This window comes from Apium graveolens, chromosome 10, assembly GCF_009905375.1.
Source record: "Apium graveolens cultivar Ventura chromosome 10, ASM990537v1, whole genome shotgun sequence".
Lineage (NCBI taxonomy): Eukaryota > Viridiplantae > Streptophyta > Magnoliopsida > Apiales > Apiaceae > Apium > Apium graveolens.
This window is the reverse complement of record NC_133656.1, coordinates 229,653,111-229,676,910: the sequence shown is the minus strand read 5'-3', so window position 1 is coordinate 229,676,910 and position 23,800 is coordinate 229,653,111. Positions and strand designations below refer to the sequence as shown.

Sequence of the window (23,800 nt, the reverse complement as noted above, 5' to 3'; positions counted from 1 at the left end):
GTCATATGTCTTGATGATCCACTGTCAAGAATCCACACTACCGGTTATACTTGTTTAATGCCCTGCACTACAAATGGATTAGACCTTCTTCGGAACCCAAACTTGGTTGGGCCCGGCATACTTGTAGAACTGTCCTTTGTCAGGCAAAACAACATTTTTAATTTTAATGGTCTCAACATCCTCAATGACTGAACATTTGACCTTGTAAACAGCCTTAACAAATTTCTGTTTAAGCTTAGGCACAAATGTCTCCTTTCTAGCCTTAGAAGGACTAGCAGTCTTAGACCTATCATGCTTCTTGTTATTCACATGCTGACGAGGAGTAGTCTTATCATTAGACACATGCTTACCATTAAAATAAGCATACATCATATTAAAAGCACAAGACATACAATTAGCAACACCACATGCTTTATGAGAGTGATTAACAGCAGGCAATTTATGCATGGTAGACATGGCATTATTGTTATCCAACTCATGTGTGTCTGAGTTAGTCTCAGTTGTTTTCACAACTTTGACTGGAACTTTCGACTCACTTGACTTGGAAACAATCTTCGCATTAGCATGATCTTCAGCACGTATTTCTTCATGAATAACAGAAGAGGTCGCATCAAATGGTTCAGCAATTGATGCTTTATAGAGGGGTTCATCAACACCCTTAAGCACATGTGGTACTTCTCTCCCTTTAGCACAGACATGAGGAGGGGAGTTTATGCCTAATTCTCCAATAGCAGCATTGTAATCATAACCTATTCCAGATGTTTGATTAACAGCTTGCTTACTGTAGAACTCTTTAGCCTTCGAACAAGAATTGAAGTAGGCTCTAACCTTAGTCTCAAGACCGGTGATCTTGTCTTTGAGAATAGTTTCGAGTTTTCTATAACAGTCAACTCTATTCTCTAGAAAAGATACCTGTTCTTTTAATTTGTCTTGATTAATATGCACAAGTCTTAATTCATTGACCTCTTTCTCAAGGTCTGTGATCTTTAAACTTAACAGTTCATTATCACGACGTGCACAATCTAAGTTACCTCTTAGATGATAAACCATTTCAGCGTCAGAAAGTTTTACCTCTATTCTTGATGATGAAGCTTTTCCATCAATAGCCATAAGAGCAAGATTTCCTTCATCTTCATCTTCACTGTCAGTATCATCCCAGCTTCTTCCCTTTGCCAGATAAGCCCTTTCAGAGTTCTTTCTTACTTGCTTTGGCTTCCTACATTTTGTGGCAAAGTGTCCCAACTTATTGCAGTTATAGCATCTAATGGTGCTTCGATCAACCATCCCTGTTTTGTACCCACCACTGCTGGTGTTAGAGGATGAAGATCCACCTTTCTGGAATTTGTTGTAGTTGGACTTGTACTTAAGCTTGGGATTCCTCCTGAATCTGACATGGGAGAATCTCTTGACAATTTGGGCCATTGATTCATCTTCCAATTGCTCCAGCTCTTCCAAGGAATAAAAATCATCACTTGATTGATTTGTAGTAGGAGGATCATATTCTGCTACTAACTCATTTTCCTCACCCTTGGAAAACTGTACCATTCTTTCTAACTGTTGAGATTGTTGTTGTTGTTGACCTTCAGCTACAAGTGCAGTAGATGTGCTGACCATTCTATCCTTCTCGTAGACTTCCTTCTGTTGAATCTGCTCCAACTCATAGGTTTTTAACACTCCATAGAGCCTGTCCAAAGAAATCTCACTCAGATCTCTAGCTTCTCTAATGGCAGTGATTCTATGTTCAAGATGAGCTGGCAGTGTTAAAAGGAACTTTTTGTTGACCTCCCTGATTGAATAATACTTTCCATTGATGTTCAGGTTGTTGATCAACGCATTGTACCTCTCAAACACTTCAGTAATTCCTTCTCCTGGATTTAATTTGAAATGTTCATATTCAGAGGTTAGGATTTCCAACTTGTTCTCCCTAACTTCCTCCGTGCCTTCATTAATCACCTTAATAGTTTCCCACATGTGTTTGGAATTTTTACAGTTCATCACATGTCTGTTCATCAAGGGATCAAGGGAATCAATTAATATTAATTGAAGGCTGGCATCCAAGGAGGCTTCTTCCTTCTCAGCAGGAGTAAAATCTTCAGGCTCTTTTGGATAGGTTCTAGCTTCAGTAGTCACCACACCATCTATTATTACCTCCGGTTCAATAACCATCGGAGTTTTTATACCCTTCTTTAACAAGTTTGAATATTTGGGATTTGCAACTTGTAAAAATAATAGCATCTTCTTCTTCCACATGATATAATTCTCTTTATCAAATTGTGGAATTTTAACGGTTCCAACTTTATGTGAAGTCATTATGAATTTTTGAATAAATAAAAATTCAAGGAGTTGAAAAATCACAAAAGTCTAGGATCTTGATTTGTTCGTTAATCAGAAGGCTCTGATACCAATTGTTAGGTCCCAATTTGTTTGTAGAAGGGGGGGGGTTGAATACAAACAGTACCGAATAATCGAATTAAATGCGGAATAAAAAATGTGAAACAAAATTCAAGTTAAATAAAAATATTATTAAACTTGAAATGTGTTGCCACAACTGTATCGATTACAAGGAATTAATCTCAAATTAATTATCACAAATTTAGAATAAATTCGACATGAACTTTTTCTATTTTTGCAATAATTAGAATCAAATGCTAAACGCGATTTGAGATTAAGTTCTAGGGATTTTAATCCGCTAGATTGTTACACAAGAGCAAGATAAAGATTTCTAGTGGATTGGATTTAACTTTACAATCTAGAAATTTAATCTTGAAGTATGCAGATGAAAAGATGAAATATTTCTTCTTGTTTTTCTTTTCTGCTTTGTTCTTGACTTTTGTGTTCTGGATCATAAGTTGCTGCTTCTCTGCTTCTTTTTAAATCAACAAACGAATAGAATTGACTTGGCATGACAATCCTATAGCTGGCAAGACTTTCGGTGAGACAATTGAATGAACTAGCAAGACAATCTGAATGAACTAGCATGACAATCAGAATGAACTAGCAAGACAATCATCCTCCTAGAGTAACTTTCGGTGTGACAATTGAATATGGCCTAGCATGACAATCGGTATGACAATCCTGATTGTCATGCTAGTTCATTTTCAATTGTCTTGCTGATTTAATGCTTGAATTTAATCCAATTAAACTTCTGAAAATTCCTAGAATTAATTCAGAATTAATTAATCAATTAATTCAATTAATAAATAAATTATTCTTCGCAGATATAATTTATTTTCTTAATTAAATTAGATGACTTAATTAATTAATAGAGAATTAATTCTAGTCTTGAGCAGCAACCATTCTTCTGCAAATCTTCTGAAAATCACTGAAAATTATGAATCAATTCCACCACTTCAACGTTGACACTCGATGTACTGTCTGGTTCATGAGTGACTAACTTCTGTGACGTTTCTTCATATCTTGACTTTGACACTTTGATTTTCTTCAGATTAAATCCTTGTAATTTATTGATACCCTGACGAGATCTCTGTCACTTGATTAAATCCACGATCTTGATTTATATCACTGAGGCATGATCAACTTCTTGAACTTCTTCCAGTGAATTAACTCCTCAAGTCTGTAGATGAACCTTGTCTCTGAATCCTTTGACAGATATTACTTTGCGAGATCTCTCTGACGGTCGATCCACTATTTACTTATTACATTCTTATTTGAGTTGAGTTGAATCCTCGTATATACAAATAGGCTATGACATATGACTTACAGAGGTGGAAGTGAAAAATGAAAATCATTGCTTAAAATCTGAACACCGGAAATCGAATCCGCAACCGAACTTCAGGGTACTGCTCTCAAACGGATAATTGGAATATAAATATTCAGATCTAAATCGGAAAATTTATATTCATATCCGGATTCGGATCTGGAAAATTTTCAAGAATAATATCTGAATCCGGATCCGGATCCGACGGATACTATCCGAATATGGATAATATCTGGATCTGTTTTTCAATCACATTTTTATTTTATACTAAAAAATAAATAAATTAAAAATATATAGTAAAAATTAAAAATTCATTTTTAAAAATTAAAATAAGAGATAAAATGATTTAATCATATTTTAAATTTTCAAAAAAATAATTTTACTTATATTTTCAATATAATCGTTATCTTTAAATTGTTGAACTAAAATAATTTTTTTATATGTTTATAAAATGTTATAAACATAATATTAATATAAACATACACTAAATTTAATATAATATATTTTTTATTTATTTAAATATTTAAATATAAAATATATTTATTCAGATTCCGATATTATCGGATACGAATATGCCTATATTCGTATCCGTATCTGCAATCGTCGGATTCGAATACGGATAATATTTGTTTTGTTTTGATATAGATAATATCCGCTTTGTTTCGGATACGAATGCGGATTTTTCAGACGAATATTGAATTTTTCAATTTTTTTTATCAGCGCTACTCGAGTTTTATAGATTCGATAAATTCTTAGCTCAAGGGATCGGCAATCAAGATTAATAAATTCGATGAATTCTTACCTCCATTGATTAAATAGTAATTAAAATTAGTAATTAAATTAAATATATTATATAACAAGAAAATATTTAACATCACGTGTTAAACTGTGTTATATTAGTTTGGAAATTAGTAGTGCTAGGTTTAAAAAAAAATTACCAAATGATATGATAAATATATGATGGTGTTTAATTTGTTAACGCATATTTATGCACGTGGGAATCAATATTATTATTATATAAGTTGCTATCCATAACGTGACACATATATTTGGAAAAAAATTTGTACAAAAAAATTGAGTGACCTAACATTTCTCTTTGAAAATATATGTAACAACTAACTAAATTTTAGAAATTAGATTCACAATATTGACGGGAAAAAAATCGCAAAACATCTCTTAAGGATAAGTTGATCAAAACGAAATTTTTTGAACATGTATGAATTTAGAACTTAATTGCAATTTGTCAACTTGAACTATAATGATTTTGAACGAAAATGATTAAATTTTTATTTATCTAAGAACAATGGCTAATTGTTAAATTTTTCATCAGTTTGGTTGCTTCGCGTCCCTTTCGTTAATTTTTCCGTTCAATATAATAGTTTTTTATATTTTGTAGATATTTATATTATAAATTAATAATACATAAAGATAGTATGAGTTTCCCCAAAATGTTGAAATTTAAAGTTCATATATGAAATTGGGTTTTTTTAGTTTGTAATGAAACGATGAAATTAAAGGTTACAATAGATTGGGTACGTGACGTCAATTATTTTAATGTTATATTGTGACCGAAAGATGGACATAAAAGGACAATATCATTGTGACCTGTGGCGGTCGACAATAGTACCCGATCAAATCTGCATATTTGGGGGAGGGGCAGAAAACAAGTGGAAGAGAGAGATGAATGGAGAAAAGAGAAGCGGGGGAAATGTGCGTGTGTGTTTGTTGTGTAAGTATGGCTATAAAGTATATGGAACCTCTGTGTGAGTTCGTCGATTCCGTTCAAATTTTGAAGAAAATTCGGCGTTCCAAATTGAAAATTCGATATTTTGATTTGATTATTTTAATTAAAGAAATTGATAGATTATGGCTTGGAGTTTAGTTTGATTACGGGAACATCAAAATCTGAGATCAATAAAATCATCAAATCGTCTTTCATCTGCAAGAACCATGACAATTTTGGAGAATTTTCATGGTTTTAGGTGATTTTTTTATTAATAAAAAAATAGAATTCCTTTAATATTTAATGAGGCAACAAACGAAATTGACGTGAAGTCAATAAAATACCGAGAAATTCAATAATTAGCCATCATTTTGATACAAATAAAATTTTAGCCATTTTGTGCGAAATTATTATAGTTCAAACTAACAAAATGCAATATAGTAGTGAATTTCATTTACGATAGACATCGGCATGTTTAGCTTCTTACTTATAACGGGTTATCCGTTATAATCTATAAATACGCAATATTTTATTGACAATTGTGTTTCGATGACCCAATTAATGTGTCAAATTGATAATTTATTATTTGTTTGCTAATTAGTTACATACGCACATGTCAATGTGTTAAAATTGTGACCTCCCGTAAGAACTCACCAATTATACTAACACTTTGTTGAAAAATTTAAAATTTATTGTTGAATGTTAGTGATGAAATAATTTTTTTAAATTTATTTTGATATTATATTTTTTATTAACTTTGATTTTTTAAAAAATAATAATTTTAAATATTAATCTAATTAAAAATTCAAGAATTAAGATAATTATATTTATAAATTATCTATTTTTTTTATTTAGTAAAAAATATGATGTATAACTAAAATTATTCAAATACTTATATAACTTATAAAATTTTATTTACTTATTATTTTTAAGTTACTTATTTATTTAAAATTTTAAGTTAATTATTTTAAAATTTTCCGACGAGAACAGTTCCAAAGTTAGTTTTTTTTCTTATATGTTCGTTTAGCCGGTTTGCACTGTTTGAATAATTATGAAATGAATTTTTTTATAATTTATATGCTGAAATATGAATGCCACCGAGGCTAACTCCCTAACATATCACCGCTTTTATTTTTCTGTACTTCAAAATAAAATGTTATAGATATAAAAGGGAAATTAATTCATTTAGCTCAATGTAAAATTATAGTATTTAATAACTAATTAAATATTATTTCATTTTTAATAATAAGAATATACGAGGTGAAAAATCAAAATACCCAATTTTTGAGATATAAATATCCAAAATTTTAATGATATCCGCCAAAATACCCATTGAATATGTATTTCAAACATGCATATTTACTAATTTAAAAATTACAAATAATGTGTATGGAATGCGTATTCACTTTTGTTTTTCAGTAAATACGCATTTACATGTTCTAATGTTTTTTTCTAAAAGAAATATGCATGTAGAGGATACAATTTTTTGTTTTTATAAAATAAATACGCATGTTAAAAATATGTATTCAAGGGCTATTTTGGGTAAGACATGCCGTCAATGGACATTATAGAGCTGAAAAATAGTATTCTTTCAATATATTTCAATACAGAGATGCACAAAAAACCCACCGGGCCGGACTTTTTTAAAAATCGGGTCGGGCCGGGCCGGGCTTCCCATAAAATATATGGCCTGTTTTAGGCCCGCGGGCCAGACCGGATCGGACCGAACCGGACTTTATCCGGGATTTTTATTTATATATTTAAAAAAATTAATATTTTATAACTCGAATTATGAATAGTTTAAATACCAGAGAAAATAATATCTTGATATATCAGATAGAGTAGTTTAGACACCGAAATAAATAATTATTTTTAATATAACATATAAATAATTATTTATACTTTAATTGTTTATAATATTATGATATATTATTTTAAAAATCATAAAAAGTATTGTATATTTTCAAATTTTCTATAAAAAAACGGTTCTTTAATCGGGCTTTTCAAAATACCTGGGCTTTTATCCGGGCCGAACCGGGCTTTTATCCGAGCTTTTTTCGATCCGGACTTTTATCCGGAATTTTCGGGCTTCGGGCCGGGCCAGATTTTCAAGAAAAAAGGAGGCCCGCGGGCCGGGCAGAACCGGGCCGAACTTTTTTCCGGATCGAATTTTTCGGATTTTTTTCCGGATCGAATCGGATTTCGGGATTCAGATTTTTTGAACATCTCTATTTCAATATATGGCATATTTGTGCGGTGGTCATATGTTATTCATATGTTACAAGTCCTTTTTAAGAATTTTTGTGGAAAGAACTTATAAATATAATTTTATTAGTTAATAATTTGAAAGCTACTAGCTATGCATTTATTTTCAACATATATAGGCTTTTAATTTTTAATAATTAATATTTTTTTAGCATATATGTCTTTTTAAAAAATTAATTTAAATTTCTGAATTAAGAGATCTTTTTTAATAGTGTTTTAAAAATTATTTTTAAAAAAATCAATGATTTAAAAGTAAATTTTTGGAAACACTTATGTAACTTCTATCACTTATATATTAATTATTATTTTTTAATTATATTTACTTATTTTAAGATTTTTTAAACGGATACTAAATATTATTTCTACTAGATTTGTTTGGAATTTTTGTAGTATTTTTTTCATGTGTCGGGCGGATACCGTGAACCATTCTTATCTCTAGTGTATAATTCAAAATCACAAAAATAGGAAATAAGTTCGACTCAATTTTGTTCCGGAAAAATGAGTACTCGAAAATCAGAATTTTGAGCGTACTCGAAATTGGTATATGGACAATAAATTAAATATTATTTTTTATTAATTGAATTTATATATTACATTTATTTCATTCAATTTAACTATAAATGTGATAAAACTTAAAATTTAGTTGTAATAATTAATATATGTATATAGTTATGTATTAACAATTAATAATTATCCAGTACAGTTGATAGTTTAATAATTATAATAAATAATACTTTTAATCACAGAAAGGAATAATACAGTTCGAAAATATATGACATGCTTTGTAATTTCTAACAATTTAATCTAAAACAAGTTATGTTAATTAGCCGGTGACTTCCCATGCTTTGAGGGAAAAAATGATCACTCGTTGTATTGATTAAGCTTTTATTTAATTTTTTAGGTTCATTTGGGTTATTTTTTTAAGAGAAATTATTAAAAAATATTAAGTTTTTAAGTTTATTTGTTACTTAAGTAGATTTTATTTTAAAAAAAATGGATTGCAACCAAAAACTCAAAAAAAAAATTGATTAAAAGCCACATATAAAATGGGCATAAAATGACAAAGTGAGAAGAAGAAGAATATTATTGAACTTGATACTAAAATTTTTCATTATTTTTAACGGTTGGTACTGTAAAACTTTATTAGGAACTAAAACTAAGGTTTGTAGATATTCAGAAGTAAATATTGTATGGAATTTGATGAAATTGTATGTTTATATATGAGTCTGGTGTTAACAGGTTGGTCCATGATTCATATCCAGCTAGGGTATTAGAAAAAGGGAAACAATAATGAAAGCACGTTGGTGAATGTAATTAAGGAAGGTGGGCTCGGTGCCTTGGATGATTTGATTTCACTGATCTGCATTTCTTGGCTGCTCCTTTCCGGTTTCCATTCTCTCAAATTCATTTAGGCCAGAACATGAATTATATTTTATGAATATGCTCTTATTTCTTTTAATTATTGAGGAATATTTTTATATATTTTTGTAAAATTTAATAATAAGCAATTATAAAATTTTAATTTAAATCCCGACGCCTGTTTTTCATGCACCTTACCAGATTTTCCGCTGCACATGATACATTTGTTTACATCATATTCTCTAGTCAATTCCCCATAATTATTTGCAGTCCATGCATATCTTTTTTATTATTCTACTTGATTTGTTTCGGTCGCATGAGCCAAGGAAATGCGCCACTAATACGGGGTTTCATCTTTTTTGATTGTTAGTTAATATTAATTCAAAGATTAGTGATACGTATCCTAAATATGTTCTTACACATAATTGATTTTGATTTGTGGGCGCATATAATTATTAAAAAAGTTGTCAAATATTGATATGACACATCAAATCTGGGAAATTTTTTGGTATAAAAATTTGAGATATCTAACATTTTCCTAATTTAAACTACAACCTCAATATTATGGTCTCGTAGATATACGTAGACCTTAATCGTGACCGAATTGCCTTGATTCTAAAGTGGAGGGGTGTTTGATAATATGTATGAAGTTTAAATATATCTAAATTTTTTAGATCCTTGTATGTAAAAATATGGAAAAGAAAAAAAACTATTTCAAACTGATGAGAAAGAAAAATATAAATGCACAGGACCATTCTTTCTTGGATCCTGATGCTTGACCATTAATACAGAGTGCCACGTAATTCTATACAGGTTTTTGATTTTAGGATTTTTCTTATTCGCGACAGGTTTAAGTAAAACTCAAAAACAACAAACAAAAATATAAGGAATTGCCTCTGTGTTAAAATCTCATCTCCGCCCCCCTTGGGGCCTTCCTCGTAACAATGTCATGGGTTCAAGTTCTAATTTCTACTCTGATATATAAACCAAAAAAGAACAAGAAAGCCGATGAGATGTTGCAGCACAAGAATTCAATGTAGCCAACTTACCGAACAAGAATTCAAAACTATAACTCTATCTATTACAGTGATCTCCAGGTGGAAAAAATGTTCCAGAACTTCATGGGATTATGACATGATAACATCTGCTTCTTCCCTCAAGTCATAACTCATAAGAAATCGGAACTGTATTAATTCTCTGTTTCCTGCTTAACATTACATTCAATCCAGTAACTTATATGATCACAGAAGCACTTTATTGTACATGGCATCCTAAGTTTTATATGGTGTATGCTCCTGAATCGCAGTGATCTACCAAAATTAGCTTATCTTGTTAGTTATTTTCTGTTCTGTACACGCCTTTTTTTTGTTAATGTGCTTCCCTAATTGCAGGAAAAAAAATGTCACTTATGTTCAGACAAATGACTCTAAACTTAATGAAACTGTAGATGTCACTGATGACTACAACTGATGACTTCCATAGATTTAGATACGTTTTACAGAAAATTTTGTTCATTCATTTCAATATGCTGTACAATGAGATGGGGAAATCATGCATTACATACCTTGAATGTCAAGAGCCGATAGATAATTGATGCCACAACTAACTTGCGCTATATCAAACACACATTCATTCATCTGTCCTATTATTAGGTAAGAAATTACTATTATTTACCAGTACTAGTACTAAAGTTTATCAAATTTCTTCATGATGTTAACTTTGGTTTATTACCTGATGGAATGGGACAAATATTTTCAGTGTATATTGCCCCAAAGACAGGGCACCCTTAAGCACAATAAATGTATTACCCCCTTCTGGAGAAACAAGACCCTAAATATCACTTCCACCATAAATTCAAGAAATATATTTATAATTATTCTTGTATGCACAATACAGGAAGAACCAGAAATATAATTTCACGCATGTACATTAGTATATAGAAGCCGATAAAAAACAAGCCTTGTGAAACGGGGCAACTATCGGACACATGTCAGAATCCCATTTGTCAAAAGACAAGTGGATGTATGCATGTATGTGTAATGCAGTACAATCACTAGAAGAAGCTTAAACTTATTAGGCCTTTTGGCTCCTTGGCTGTGATTGTGAGTGTGATAAATACCCAACAACAATTGCAGCAAAGCTCCTTGCTTCCAGTTTTTTCTCGCTTCTTCTTCTCTACTGTACTACTAGACCTTTTTTCTTTTCTTGCAAAAAAGAACACTGCTACATTATTGCTACAAATTTATCAATGGGAAAGAAAGGTTCCGGCTGGTTTTCTACTGTCAAGAAAGTCTTCAAGCCTTCTTCCAAGGACCAGCCACCCGACTCAAGGGTAAGCTTCTACTGTGTTATTCTGTGCTTATGTATCTAAATTGTGTAATGTTTGATATTGTAATTTAGTGTATAAGGAAGATATAGTTTAATTTCATTATAATACTAGGTGCATTTTCAAAGTTTAATATAATTCCTACTTCCTGGAGTGTATTTGGATGGTTTGTGCTGCAGGAGATGCTCAGTACAAAATCATTTATGTAGATGTTCATCAAATATGAAAATGATTCTTACTGTTTTCTGGATAGCCACAATTACAGATTGTAAATTTTGTTCTAAAGCTTTAAACCTTTTACTACTGTTAGTATTTCTACCAAATTTTAGCAGATTACTTCAAACTGAGTTTTATCATATAGGAAACTTCACATCTTTGGCCAGTACTCTAGCCTGATAATTACTGTTTCATAAAACTTAATGATCTCAGCAAAGATATTTACACAATATGACCTTTTGTATTGAGTTAATCACATTTAACTATAGGTGATTGAGTTATTTTTGTTGGATCTATATTAAAACAAAAACCAAAAACCAAAAACCAAAAGTAGGTCTTTATATATATGGTCCCCTGCCTTCCACTATGACAAAAACTTGATATTCCATATGACATATTTACTTTAATGCCACCTCTGCTTTCACATCATCCATGTTGATCATCATGTGCTCCCTGTGTTAGATCCCAATCAATCCAGTTAATCCGTGCCAGTTCTTCAAGTGACATTAAGTTTTGCATTATCAAAATTTTTTTTTTGGTCTTATTGTATTAGTGTAATCGTAATTACCTTAACTTTTAGCATTCTTAATTATTTTCAGAAGGAAGATGTGAACAGGTGGCAACAAGATGTGCCCGAGGTTGTATCATTTGAACATTTTCCAGCAGAGAGTTCACTAGATACCACTAAGGATGATAGTAATGAAGGCTCATTCTCTCCGGTGACTGAGGATCAACATGCTACTGCTGTTGCAATTGCAACTGCAGCTGCAGCTGAGGCTGCTGTTGTAGCTGCTCAAGCAGCAGCTAAAGTTGTCCGTTTGGCTGGTTATGGACGTCATTCCAAGGAAGAAAGAGCTACAATCTTCATACAATCATGTTACCGAGGATATCTGGTAACTTTACATATGTATCATATATTTCTTTCTTGTGTTTGGTTCATAAATGCCTGTGCTTTTTAGAATACCATCTTGCCTCGTTCATGCTAATATTACTGTTAAATGCATTGAGATTCAGTTAAAAATTGTTAGTGCTTTTGGTTGTTTAATTTCCATTTCATATATTGGGTGTCTAGGCTAGGCGTGCTTTGCGTGCTTTAAAAGGATTAGTGAGGCTGCAAGCATTAGTGAGGGGCCATAATGTTCGCAAGCAGGCACACATGACTATGCGATGCATGCAGGCACTCGTAAAAGTACAGTCAAGAGTTCGTGCACGCAGACTCCAACTAGCACATGAAAAGTTTGAGGAAAGAATTAAGGAAGAAGATAAATTAGCACATAAGGAACACAATCCTAGACAAAGGACCCCAAACAGAACTTTTGGAGCAGAAGCTCGGGGCTACGAAAATCAGGCCAGGGAAAAAATTAAGGAAACTAGTATGAGAAAACATGATGCTGACTTGAAAAGGGAGAGGGCTCTTGCTTATGCTTTTGCCTATCAGGTTAGTTATGTATTTATGTCATACTTTTGTTTATCTGCTTAATCAGTTGTGTGAATTTTATTTTTTCTTAAATTTCTGCGGTGGCTATGTGATCCTAAATCATAATATGTTCATATTTAACTATGACCAGTGCTAATAGCTAGACTACAAATCATGTAAAGATTAAACTTTTAAAGACTTAAAGGGGAATTATAGCCAATTATGTCTGTTGAACAATTTCATCTGCTAAAAAAACAGCTCTTAATGTGGAAGAATTTTCTCACGGTTTAAAATTTTGTAATCTTTAACAGCAACAAAAGATTGCATACTCACACTGGGACCTATATGAGGATGAATTTGCAAAGATGATCAATGAGCATGACAAACAACAATGGGGATGGAATTGGCTTGAGCGTTGGATGGCGTCGCAGCCTCATCACATCCGCAACTTAGGGCCTCATGACAACTCCTACACCACACATACTACTACAGACAACATGTCTGAGAAAACAATTGAAATTGAAATGGCAATGCCCATGGCCTCAGAACATGTACCTGTGGGCCGGATGAGAGGGGATACTCCTGAATCAGCACAATTTTTTACTAGGTCAAATAGACAGCCTAGGTTAGATGCTGTCCCTAGCTACATGGCACCCACAAAGTCTGCTAAAGCAAAAGAGAGAAGTCAGGGCCTTGAGTCAGTTAAGCCGAGATACTCATCTGCCAATCAGTGGAATACATCAACTAGGAGAGGACCTGTTTTCGGGTTAGGTAATGGGGACTCCTCAAGCTCAGGTGGAGGAGCTGCAGGGTATCAGGTCCTCAAGAGCCCAAAAAGCAATGTACTTCATCATGGACAGGCTAAATGGATGGCGAACTACAGCCCTGAGTCTAGTGGAGGTGATGAAAGAGTTCATTATGGCTGGAGACATTAGAGTACTTGATTACATTTCAGAGGACATGGTATTAATGCGAGTGATTTTATTGATGTCTTAAATTATAATAAAGTGTTGTCTTATGCTATCTAATTTGTAGTACTCTTCTTTCACTTGTACATTTCTGAATAATATCCAAAGTATTGCAATTATAGAATGCAAGAACATTCTTTGTTAACGATTGGAAAACTTGAACACCTGGGGTTATCTAATTTATTTCCTCGACTTAATCTGCAATGTAGTTGGACTCTGGTAATACAGGGGATTCACTTACACTAAAACACGAGGTTGAAGATACGATTACTAAAATTTAAGGTTGAAGATATAGAGTATTCATAAGTATTAATCAACAAAAGCTTTTAATACTAATCAAACAAACAATATTGCTCATAAGTAGGCTTTTAAGAGAGCATGCAGAACAAAACAAATATTATTCAGCAGTATAACAAACTAACAGTCCTATAACTTAAAACACTACAAACATAAGTTGCAGGAATACCTCCACTGACATGATAGTTCCATTCTTCCAGTAGACCACACCCTACCTGAAGTAATTAGACAAAAAGGTGATGTAACCCATCCAAAATTCCTTGCCTCGTACTTCTCTCGATGTCAGATTGCACCAATTCAAATTCAGACAAATACTTCAGTACTACTTCAGACTGCAGCTTTGCCCCTCATACCTATGGTTTCTGCAAATACAATTTTTTTACGACTAGAAGATTAAAAGTACTAATGCTCTTCTTCCTCCCAACAGACATTCTGCTATGTTCTTTAAACAAACAACGTTAAAGCCACTGAAACTAGATTTTCTGACGAAAAGAGCAATTACTTTCCCATATACCTGAACTGAACAATGAAGAAACAGGCCACTATTACTTTCCTCACCGGTGTTATAGAAAGCAATTACAACTTTATTAAGGGTTACACCCACAAACAATGCAATACCAATTATAAAAACTGCATCATTTTAGACAACATACTTGGTGTTAATGAGATTTTTATTGATTGTACTCCAATAATAGGAAATAGGTGGTTGGACTATAGACATCAGCCTCATAGATCCGATTTTCACTCTATCATTGACATGGCATCTTCGTTCTTAGTACTAATCATAAAAAGACTCTCTGTGAAGGAATTCACAAAACTATGTGATTGAGGTTGAAGCCATCCAAAATCCTTCACCTCATTCTTCTCAACATTATATGACACCACATGATATGGCACCAATCCATTAAATCCAGATGAATTTCCCAGTATTACTTCACCATTGCTGCAAATTCCTAAGATTAATCTATCTTCATTTACAGGCAAATTGAAACTAAATTGTTTCTCCCAATAAACCTCGTCTGTGCCGCCTTCTTTCAAAAACCAAACGTTAAAAGCACAGCAACCGGATTTTTTCATGAAAAGAGCAACTGATTTACCAAATACTTCAAGTGAGAAACCACGAGTAGCACGAGCATTTTCTGGGAATGAAATCATTCTCATTGTATCCTTATCTATGTCGTAAGACACAATTATATCATTTTTATCAACATTTATGCCGCAAAAAAATGCAGTACCTTTCAGAAACAGCCCAGCAGTACTGCTAAGCCAATCGACGAGTATGGGATTATTATTTGTTGTCTTCCAGCTATTAGTGGATAGGCTATAGACATCAGCCACAGTGTATAGATTATTAGGGGCATTGGGTGTGACCCTTAAGTACATTACCATCTTTACCACTTTAATATCATTATGTTTTGGACAAAATCCAAAAGCCAGTGATGCCACCTCAGTAAAACCTTGAATTTTCGGCCTTTGAGGAACAGGAAGAGTTTTAAATTTACGAATAGCCGGATTCCATAACCAAAGCCGGGTATTATAACCAACACCCCCCGTAGCGAAACATATTAAACCATTAGATACACAATAGAAACTAAGACGACGGGACACAGACTGAGGATAATGCAGTGGTATATCGTGCTTTTCGCATTGCAATACTAACGGATATTGGTTCTTATAATTGGGTTCGAAAAGAAGATGATTACTATGATATAACTTATGATAATTGTAATGAGCACTAACAAATTCAGGAGTTCGTATAAGATGATACCATGATTGTTGAACGAGCATGCATCGCAAGAGAAATTTAACCGGAAATCTTTCTAATATCTGAGTCATGATATCTTCATGAAGATTTTTCATGGATGCGGATTAGTTCAAAGTTGCACTTAGCTAGGTCAAATCTGCCTGAGCCCGGGCACTTCATATATACAATAAAGAGCTAGTTGCAATTGTTTAGAACTCTGCACATTTGTTATTTATTTGAGCTGTATCATAATTTGAACTCTCTTGCCAAAAATCTTTCTTCCAATCCAATCAAATATCAAAAGGTCACATAATTATATTTATACCCTAACCCACTTCCACTACATATTCATAACGGTAAAAAAATAGAATTTTATAATTAAATATAGTACTCTTTAATTGTTTGGCCAGGGTTGAATAAATTAACAAGTGTATTCAAATGTCACAATGAGAGAGATATCGAGAGAGAGAGAGAGGGATCCTTGGGTTAATTTGGGAACGAATAAAACCCTTACTTTCACTATACATACACATACACACGAATCGAATAACTCCATCCAGCTCAATACAATCCACCGCCCCATGTTAATCTTTTCTTCATTCTCTCTCCCAATCTCTCTCTCTCTCTCTCTCTCTCTCCAACAAAATGATCTCAAAGATTTGATCTTTATTAAAAACCCATCAATTTCTCATTGTGATCTTGAATTTCCCTTTAAATTGAGTGCTAAATGATGTCTATTGTGATCTTTTACACTTGTATTGCCAAAGGAACTAGTACAATTCTAGCTGAATTTATATCCAAAGATAAAGATCTTGGGGCTATTGCTCTGAAATGCATTGAAAAAACTCCACAATTTCATTCCATGTATTCTCATACTGTTAGGAACAAGACTTATTTGTACTTAATTGATGACCCTTTTGTTTATTTCGGAATCTTTGATGCAAATCTTGGGAAACCCATGTGTGTTTCATTTCTTAAGAGCGTGATCGTCTCGTTTAATAGGTTTGTTGATCAAAATGCTGTTAAAAGATTGGATGGTTTGAAGCCACATTGTTTCCAAGGGGAATTTCATCCGGTGTTTCATCGATTAGTTGTGGCGCCTTCGGGCGGGGACAGCCTGGATGGTGGGAAGTTGGTTGTGAGTGATGATAGTGGAAGTTCGAGTTCGGTGAGAGAGAACGGAGTTGGATTAACTCCATTGTTAGGAGGATCGGAGAAGAATGTGATCAAGAAGAAAAGAAGGATTTTTGGGGAGGTGAGTGGTGCTATGAAAGAGATTCCGAAAGAGATTCCGAAAGAGAACGAGGTGGATGTGTCTTGTGATGATGGCATTGCATTGAGCAGAGAATTTTCTTTAGTCAGTAGTCATAAGGATGGATTGTTTGTCGTTGACAAGGCAAAGCTGGTTTGGAAGAAACAGCTTTGGATGGTGTTGTCATTGGACTTGATTGTCTGTTGTATCATGTTTGCGATATGGTTGGGGGTTTGCCGGGGATTTAAATGCATCTCTGAGTGAAGTGCTTTCCAACTTCTGGTATGGTCACTATGATCTTGTCATATGATATCTTGTTTGTATACCTCATTATATAGGCTAATCTTATACTCACTGATAATAGGTGACATTGCATTGTATGCTCTTTACAATTGCCAAGTATAATTTAAACTGCGGATCACTGTAAAATTATGATGTTGGTATTGTTGATGTCATGCGTGAAAGATCTTATAAAGCTTTTGGCTTCAGTGTTTAAATGTCACTATGGCATCTTACAGAGTGGAAAGTCTAATACAGGTAAGGAATAATCAAGGTATAGTTGAGTTCTTTAAGATCTCGAGCTAGCTCATATATATCCCTACGGTAAACCTGATGGATCTCTCTTTCGCCTATATGCATGATAGTTCTCTCTTTTGTGCTGTGTTGGAATTATGCAACTGTCTTTAAGTACTCTGAACAAGTGATATGATCTGGTTGGTGGTTACTATCTTAAATTATACTCTAATATAGGCAATGTTATTCACAAACGCAAGTGTAGACATGATTTACGAGTGAGATTTGTGCTTGTGCTCTAATTGGCAATTGATATAAATGGTGTGGTTGATGGCACAGTCTGGATCAATCTATGGAAATGTCACATTGCTTCTCCAAATAAAAAAAATTATATGAATGTGCAGATAGATTTGATTTAATTTTGACAATCATGCACAAACGAGTACATTGTTTCTCTTTTGTCTTCCCTTCAATCACAGCTATAAATGACCAACACATGATTACATTGCAAGAACCATCAAGTGAAAGTAAACAGATGTCAAATAATGCACAACTGCAGCAGGCTGATGATAAAACAACTCTTTCCAGAAGAAAAAAGAAACGGTCAAGCATGAAAATTATTACTATTTTGCAAAGAAGAGCAGGCAGAATTTCACAAACCATAGCAGAGATTCATATAGGTACAGCCTAATCCTGTTCCAGGCAATTAATTATAGCTACAGAATCCATCTTTTTCTTTTTGGAAAAGAAAAAGAATGGCTCAAATACAACATATGACTATATGAGCAGCACATGCCACTGCAAATGCACAGGTCTTGCATTATAATAGCCAGCAAGCTAAACATCCCCATTTGAAGAACATAGAATGGACCATAACAATACACAAATTTCATAATGGTTAAATAACATAATATTATATGGCAAAATGAATTTGTGGATGTGTTTATATTACAAAATAAAATTATTCCATATAAATGACAGAGGGACCTAACCACAGGGGGTGAGCTTCTTATTGCCCGCACCCCGAGGATTCTCATCTTTCCAGTCATCCCAAGCCCTAGCTTTATCTTGCGCTGCATCGTCATCTTCGTCCTCCTCTTCTCCCTGCTTTGCCTTTTGACCATCATTATACCATGAAGAATTGGCTTCTGCCATCATCTTGGCAGTTCTCTCTTGCCAATCATTCATCATATTCATCTCTGTTAACCCAGCTTCCTCAATGCTCATTGTTGGCAATCTAGAAAATTTATTACAAACATTTACCCACATAAAAAAGAAAAGATTGTTACAAAATAATAATCTAATTGAAGAAGGCATTTGAAATTATGATCAAGCTTTTGGCTACAACAATCACCTGTGTCCGGGTTGGAAAACCTGTGCGGCCATTCTTTCCCTTTCGCTTGTTACTCTTCCACCCACAAGACTTGCTGGTCCAAATATCAAGGGCTGCTGGTGTTTGTGCTCATGTGCCTGTGAAACCTGTGCTCTTCCCTCTAGAACATCTTGCACAAATGTGGCGCATGTAATCGGTGCCGCTGGTTTTGTATATCGTGCTCGAGCTGCAGCACCACGATGCCAGTCTTCAGCCGTCTTAGCACGCTCATCAAGAATAGCCTGTGAAATCCCTTCGTCGCCGTCCTGACAAAGTAAGAAATCATTAAGCATACCTGATCCTGGAATTCAAAAATAGCCAATAGAGATAAAACAAGGCGTAACAAGTACATCTTTCCTTGCCAGTGTCATTTAAAATACTGATAAAAGATAAGGGCGAAGCCACGAGGCATTAATATCTAACTAGCTGCGGCTCGTCCTACAACCGCTAACTTGGAACCAGTGTTCTAAAATCGCTAATCGGATATGCAACTTCATAAGAAAGCAAGTGCGCCATGCATGACCTTTAAGTGAAATTCGTAAAAACAGCAGTATCAAGGAAAGTTCAGAAGGCCATGTACCTGTAATTGCATTTCCTTCATAGCAGTTAGCATTTCTTCCTCTTTCTTCAGCATTTCCATAAGATCAAAAGCCTGAGACATCATTTAATGGCAGGAGTTGTCCTAATGAATCTGATGCTAACCACATAGAATATGGAAAACCAGCAGGCAATAATTTTTTTTTAAATAGGAATGTTAAACTAACCTTGCAGATATCCAAAGAGATGGTAATGAGCCATGCCTGTCAACCAAGATGAGCGGGAAGAAGGTTGTCAGTGGTTTATGGATAATTTGAAGAACAAAAATTATTCAGGTTAAACAAAAAATAAGAATCTTCAACCATGTGGATAACTCCTTCTGTATGAGTAAAATCTTTCTGTTTTATCCACAGGACTAACCAAAACATATAGATCTCAAGCACTGGTACTCAGCCAAACATGTGAAAATACTGTTTGAGTAATGAAGAGGCAAGCGAAAAATAACTTAAATGAGCTTTAACTTTTGCCTGTGATAATTGAGCCGTAATTTAGGTAGTAAACACCAATTTCGCTACCTATGCATTTTACTTTCTCACCTTTTGGTAGAGATTTAATTTAAATAGCAAAGGCCCCAGAGGCACCATAAGAAATGAAGCTATCGGTCACAACTGCTTTTTAAATTATAGCATTAAAGATGTGGATTCTACTTATCGCTTTTTGTACAATTACTAGGATCATTACAAGTGCAGTGCGTCCAGTACATCAGTTTGCAGTTGAGTACGATGCGTGTGTTGTGTGGGGAAGGCACTAACCTCTCTTTCTTCCTCCCCGTCATAATCTAATACGTCTTCCTCTTCCGCCTCAACTGGAGTAGATAAAGCAGATGCTCTAGTACTACGCATGCGTCGCTCTTTACTTTCCTTAATCTCCAGAAGCTTTGACTCTGCTGCTCTTTGTCGCTTAAACCGAGCTATCTGAATAAACAAATAAATAAATACGAGCAGCATGGCGCTATCATTAAGACATTAACTGCCTCTACATCATATGGTTAAAAACTTTAATACAAAATGAATATGACATGTATGTATGCATAGAAGTATGTTCACCTTCTTAGCCCTCCGATCCACGTTAGATTTAGGGCCTCCTGCAGAAGCTTCTAACTCCTCTTCTGGCACAAGCTCCATTGCCTCACAAAATGAAACGAACTCCTACAGATATGAGAAAATAATATCACAAATATGTTATTTCTCTGGTATAAAACTTAAATATTTTTCAAATGTTGTTTCAACGATAAATTCATTCGAATATTTCGACCCATAAATTTTATACAAGAACTTTACCTTCAACTTCACAAGTGACGCTTTAAGAATCTGTAATCTGTCACCTTCTACTGTTTTCTCCGTTAACTCTGCTAGATAATATGGCACCTGCAATCATATGCAGAACCCATTTTTGAATCTTCGTGAAAAATATGTATATGAAAAATATTGGATACCAGACCAAAACCAACAGAAACTATTAATTATTAAAGATAAAAACTGGCGAACCATCAGACCAAACAAACTGAAATCTAAAATATATAATTTCCAAACATTTTCAGGAAAAACTTTCATAAGTAAATGGTTGTCTTTTTTTGGAAGGGGACATTGGTGTCTGTTAACCGCAAAGCTTTCTGGGAAAAAAAATCCGTTTTCTTAAAAAAACGTGAATTCTGCAAAGTTTATAACTCTATTCTAATTTAAACATATAGATTTGTAATTTCTTAGGAAGTCGTGGATTTCAATAAAATAGCATTGACAAAATTATATATCTAAGGAGAAAAATATAAATAGTTTAAGCTACAAAAACAAAAGCCAAAATAAAATTTAGAGTTACTTTTACAGATAAATGGACCTTTCGCAGGTCAAAATCAAAGAACCACATGGATTCATAAAATTAAAACTACAAACAATAAAATTGGGTGGATCACCCATATAAACATCCACCACCCCAAAGCTTTCCGCCTTTCCCAGCCCCGCCTTTCCCAGCCACGGAAATGCGGAAGGGAGAAATTATGATGGAATGAGACCTATCAAAGGAGACTCACAACAGTATTTGTTAATCTCAATAATCAACTCTACCTTGATTACATCACTTACAAATCACTTATAGAGAATAAAAACCTAATAACGGACCTTAGGACCAAGACCCGTGAAAAATGGGGTTATTATTATTGACCTACTTATCTAATAAACTCCTACCACTACTCCTAACCCCACATATATAGATACATCACTTCCCTCTACACCAAATACTTAAAATAATTTATAACGTGGATAAAAAATACTCCATTATGTTCACTGTTCCCTGGTCGGACCTCTCTGGGTGCTCTTCTCTTCCACAACTCCCTAAATCTGCCACTGTCTTAGATGTATCATAAGCTATTTCGACTTCATAATTTATTATAATTCATGGCTTGAGAGCCAACTCTAAATAGTTCATGTGCCACACTAATTTTTATTCATTTAAAGAATCACAAAATATACATAAAGTACATAAAAGGTAAACATTGTTAATGTAAGCCCAATGAGGAGATATTAAGTAAAATAATAAAAAAAATAGAGGATGCACTACTAGTACTATATTTTGGCAAGGAGCATTACCACAAGGGGTGTGCAAATATATATTTAGGGGGAAGAATCGTGATAAGGTTTACGTGGAGCACAACAAATAAATTTGAGCACTCTCAAGAACCATTCTCCTACTTGAAATTAGGAGACCTTACCCCAACCAAGGGTATATAGGAAGGGAAATTAAGCCAACGGATCTGGGCCATTAAATTCAAAATATAACGTGGTTAACTCGAATATTTTCTAATAATATAAATTAATCAATCAACCCTTTTCCAACAAAAATAGCTTAAATCTTCACACACATGGATGCTTACATAATCTTGATAACAACAAGGACAGACGAGATACAGAATAAAAGGTCTCCTAGTTTCATTTCAATACTCCCATACATCGAAAAGTAACACACCATGGTAAGATAGTTAAATGTTATGCTACGATCAAACTAACGAAACATAATAACATTAACGTGTAGGGGTGAAGATTACCAAAATATACTTGAGATTAGTAGTGGTAATATCCTCTTTCGATTCATTTGTCGAAAAAAGCCCTAATTTCCCAATCATCTCCTCGCACTGTGTCAATGCTTGGCACCCCTTTCTCACCATTTCCTAAACAATAACAATAAACATTACACACAAATTAAAAAATATAAATGTGAAATACGAAGAAATTAAATATGTTATTCAAAAAATAAAATAAAACCTTGTCAGCAGAAGATTCAGAGGCTAAGAGATGAATAGTACGAGCCTGCTCGAAAAGACTTGGCAGAGACATCTCCTCCATCTTCGATTCACCCATCTTCTAAATTGAGGTTCGAAAGAGCAGCTAATAATCAATTGTTATGGTAATTAGTACTTTCGAAAGGTTTCGATTGGATTAGATCGTGGTGTTTTAATTTATGTAAAAATGTAAATAATGTTAGCAGCGTTCAAGATGACAAATGAATACCAAATTGGGTTGAGACTGAACGGGCTGGACTGGATCAAGTCGCGGCAGGTTGGGCTTTGGCCGACCTTTTAATAATAATATACTACTAAATTAAATGAATAAAATAATTGTTTTAATCAAATAATATATTCATAAAATAAATTATATATATTCAACATTTTTTTAATTTTATGTATTATAATACATACATTTAAAAATAAATTTAATAACATATTTTTTTATACATGTTATATATATACATATATATAGGCCAACTAAAAAGGGAATGAGAGAATATTTTTTAAAAATTAAATTTAAAATTCAAAAAAGGTGTAAATTTGTTTTTATTTTCATAGTGATTCCAAAAAGTTAATTATAAATAACAATTTATATAAAAAATTCAAAAAAATCATGAAAAAAATTAAAATCTACTTTTAAATCTCATAAATTTTAATAATCTGTTTTTGAATCTCATATAAATTATAAGAATCAAATTTTGAATCTCATGGATGTTGATTCAAATATTGGTTTTAAAATTTATATAATGACTATTA

The 23,800-nt window shown here is 33.4% G+C and overlaps 4 protein-coding genes across 4 annotated transcripts; 2 read left to right on the top strand and 2 right to left on the bottom strand.

The window, feature by feature from the left end:
* The first annotated feature begins 11,083 nt into the window (after positions 1–11,083).
* On the top strand, positions 11,084–14,137 carry LOC141693998 (protein IQ-DOMAIN 21-like). Its single transcript, XM_074499201.1, has 4 exons — positions 11,084–11,397; positions 12,207–12,500; positions 12,680–13,045; positions 13,336–14,137. Exons 1-4 carry the CDS (start codon positions 11,314–11,316, stop codon positions 13,957–13,959), a joined length of 1,368 nt encoding a protein of 455 aa, XP_074355302.1. The 5' UTR covers positions 11,084–11,313; the 3' UTR covers positions 13,960–14,137.
* Positions 14,138–15,030: 893 nt separating this feature from the next.
* LOC141691946 (putative F-box protein At5g15660) lies at positions 15,031–16,149 on the bottom strand. Its single transcript, XM_074496692.1, has one exon. It carries the CDS (start codon positions 16,147–16,149, stop codon positions 15,031–15,033), a length of 1,119 nt encoding a protein of 372 aa, XP_074352793.1.
* A 313-nt stretch (positions 16,150–16,462) lies between these two features.
* Positions 16,463–18,206, top strand: LOC141689800 (phytolongin Phyl2.2-like). Its single transcript, XM_074494195.1, has 2 exons — positions 16,463–17,567; positions 17,650–18,206. The coding sequence occupies exon 1, from the start codon at positions 16,761–16,763 to the stop codon at positions 17,547–17,549; it is 789 nt and encodes a 262-aa protein (XP_074350296.1). The 5' UTR covers positions 16,463–16,760; the 3' UTR covers positions 17,550–17,567; positions 17,650–18,206.
* A 469-nt stretch (positions 18,207–18,675) lies between these two features.
* Positions 18,676–23,237, bottom strand: LOC141689799 (PP2A regulatory subunit TAP46). The gene is made up of 9 exons (XM_074494194.1): positions 23,022–23,237; positions 22,805–22,927; positions 21,048–21,134; positions 20,814–20,915; positions 20,520–20,681; positions 19,935–19,970; positions 19,751–19,822; positions 19,153–19,436; positions 18,676–19,035 (listed from the first exon to the last, which is right to left on the bottom strand). Exons 1-9 carry the CDS (start codon positions 23,115–23,117, stop codon positions 18,786–18,788), a joined length of 1,212 nt encoding a protein of 403 aa, XP_074350295.1. The 5' UTR covers positions 23,118–23,237; the 3' UTR covers positions 18,676–18,785.
* Positions 23,238–23,800: the final 563 nt, after the last annotated feature.

Coding starts and splice junctions, on each gene's coding strand:
- LOC141691946 (XM_074496692.1), bottom strand. CDS start 16,149: ATGAAAAATCTTCATGAAGATATCATGACTCAGATATTAGAAAGATTT.
- LOC141693998 (XM_074499201.1), top strand. CDS start 11,314: ATGGGAAAGAAAGGTTCCGGCTGGTTTTCTACTGTCAAGAAAGTCTTC. Junction 11,398..12,206: donor ACCAGCCACCCGACTCAAGG/GTAAGCTTCTAC, acceptor AATTATTTTCAG/AAGGAAGATGTGAACAGGTG. Junction 12,501..12,679: donor CATGTTACCGAGGATATCTG/GTAACTTTACAT, acceptor TTGGGTGTCTAG/GCTAGGCGTGCTTTGCGTGC.
- LOC141689799 (XM_074494194.1), bottom strand. CDS start 23,117: ATGGGTGAATCGAAGATGGAGGAGATGTCTCTGCCAAGTCTTTTCGAG. Junction 22,928..23,021: donor CTGAATCTTCTGCTGACAAG/GTTTTATTTTAT, acceptor GTTATTGTTTAG/GAAATGGTGAGAAAGGGGTG. Junction 21,135..22,804: donor CTAATCTCAAGTATATTTTG/GTAATCTTCACC, acceptor ATATGATTGCAG/GTGCCATATTATCTAGCAGA.
- LOC141689800 (XM_074494195.1), top strand. CDS start 16,761: ATGATGTCTATTGTGATCTTTTACACTTGTATTGCCAAAGGAACTAGT.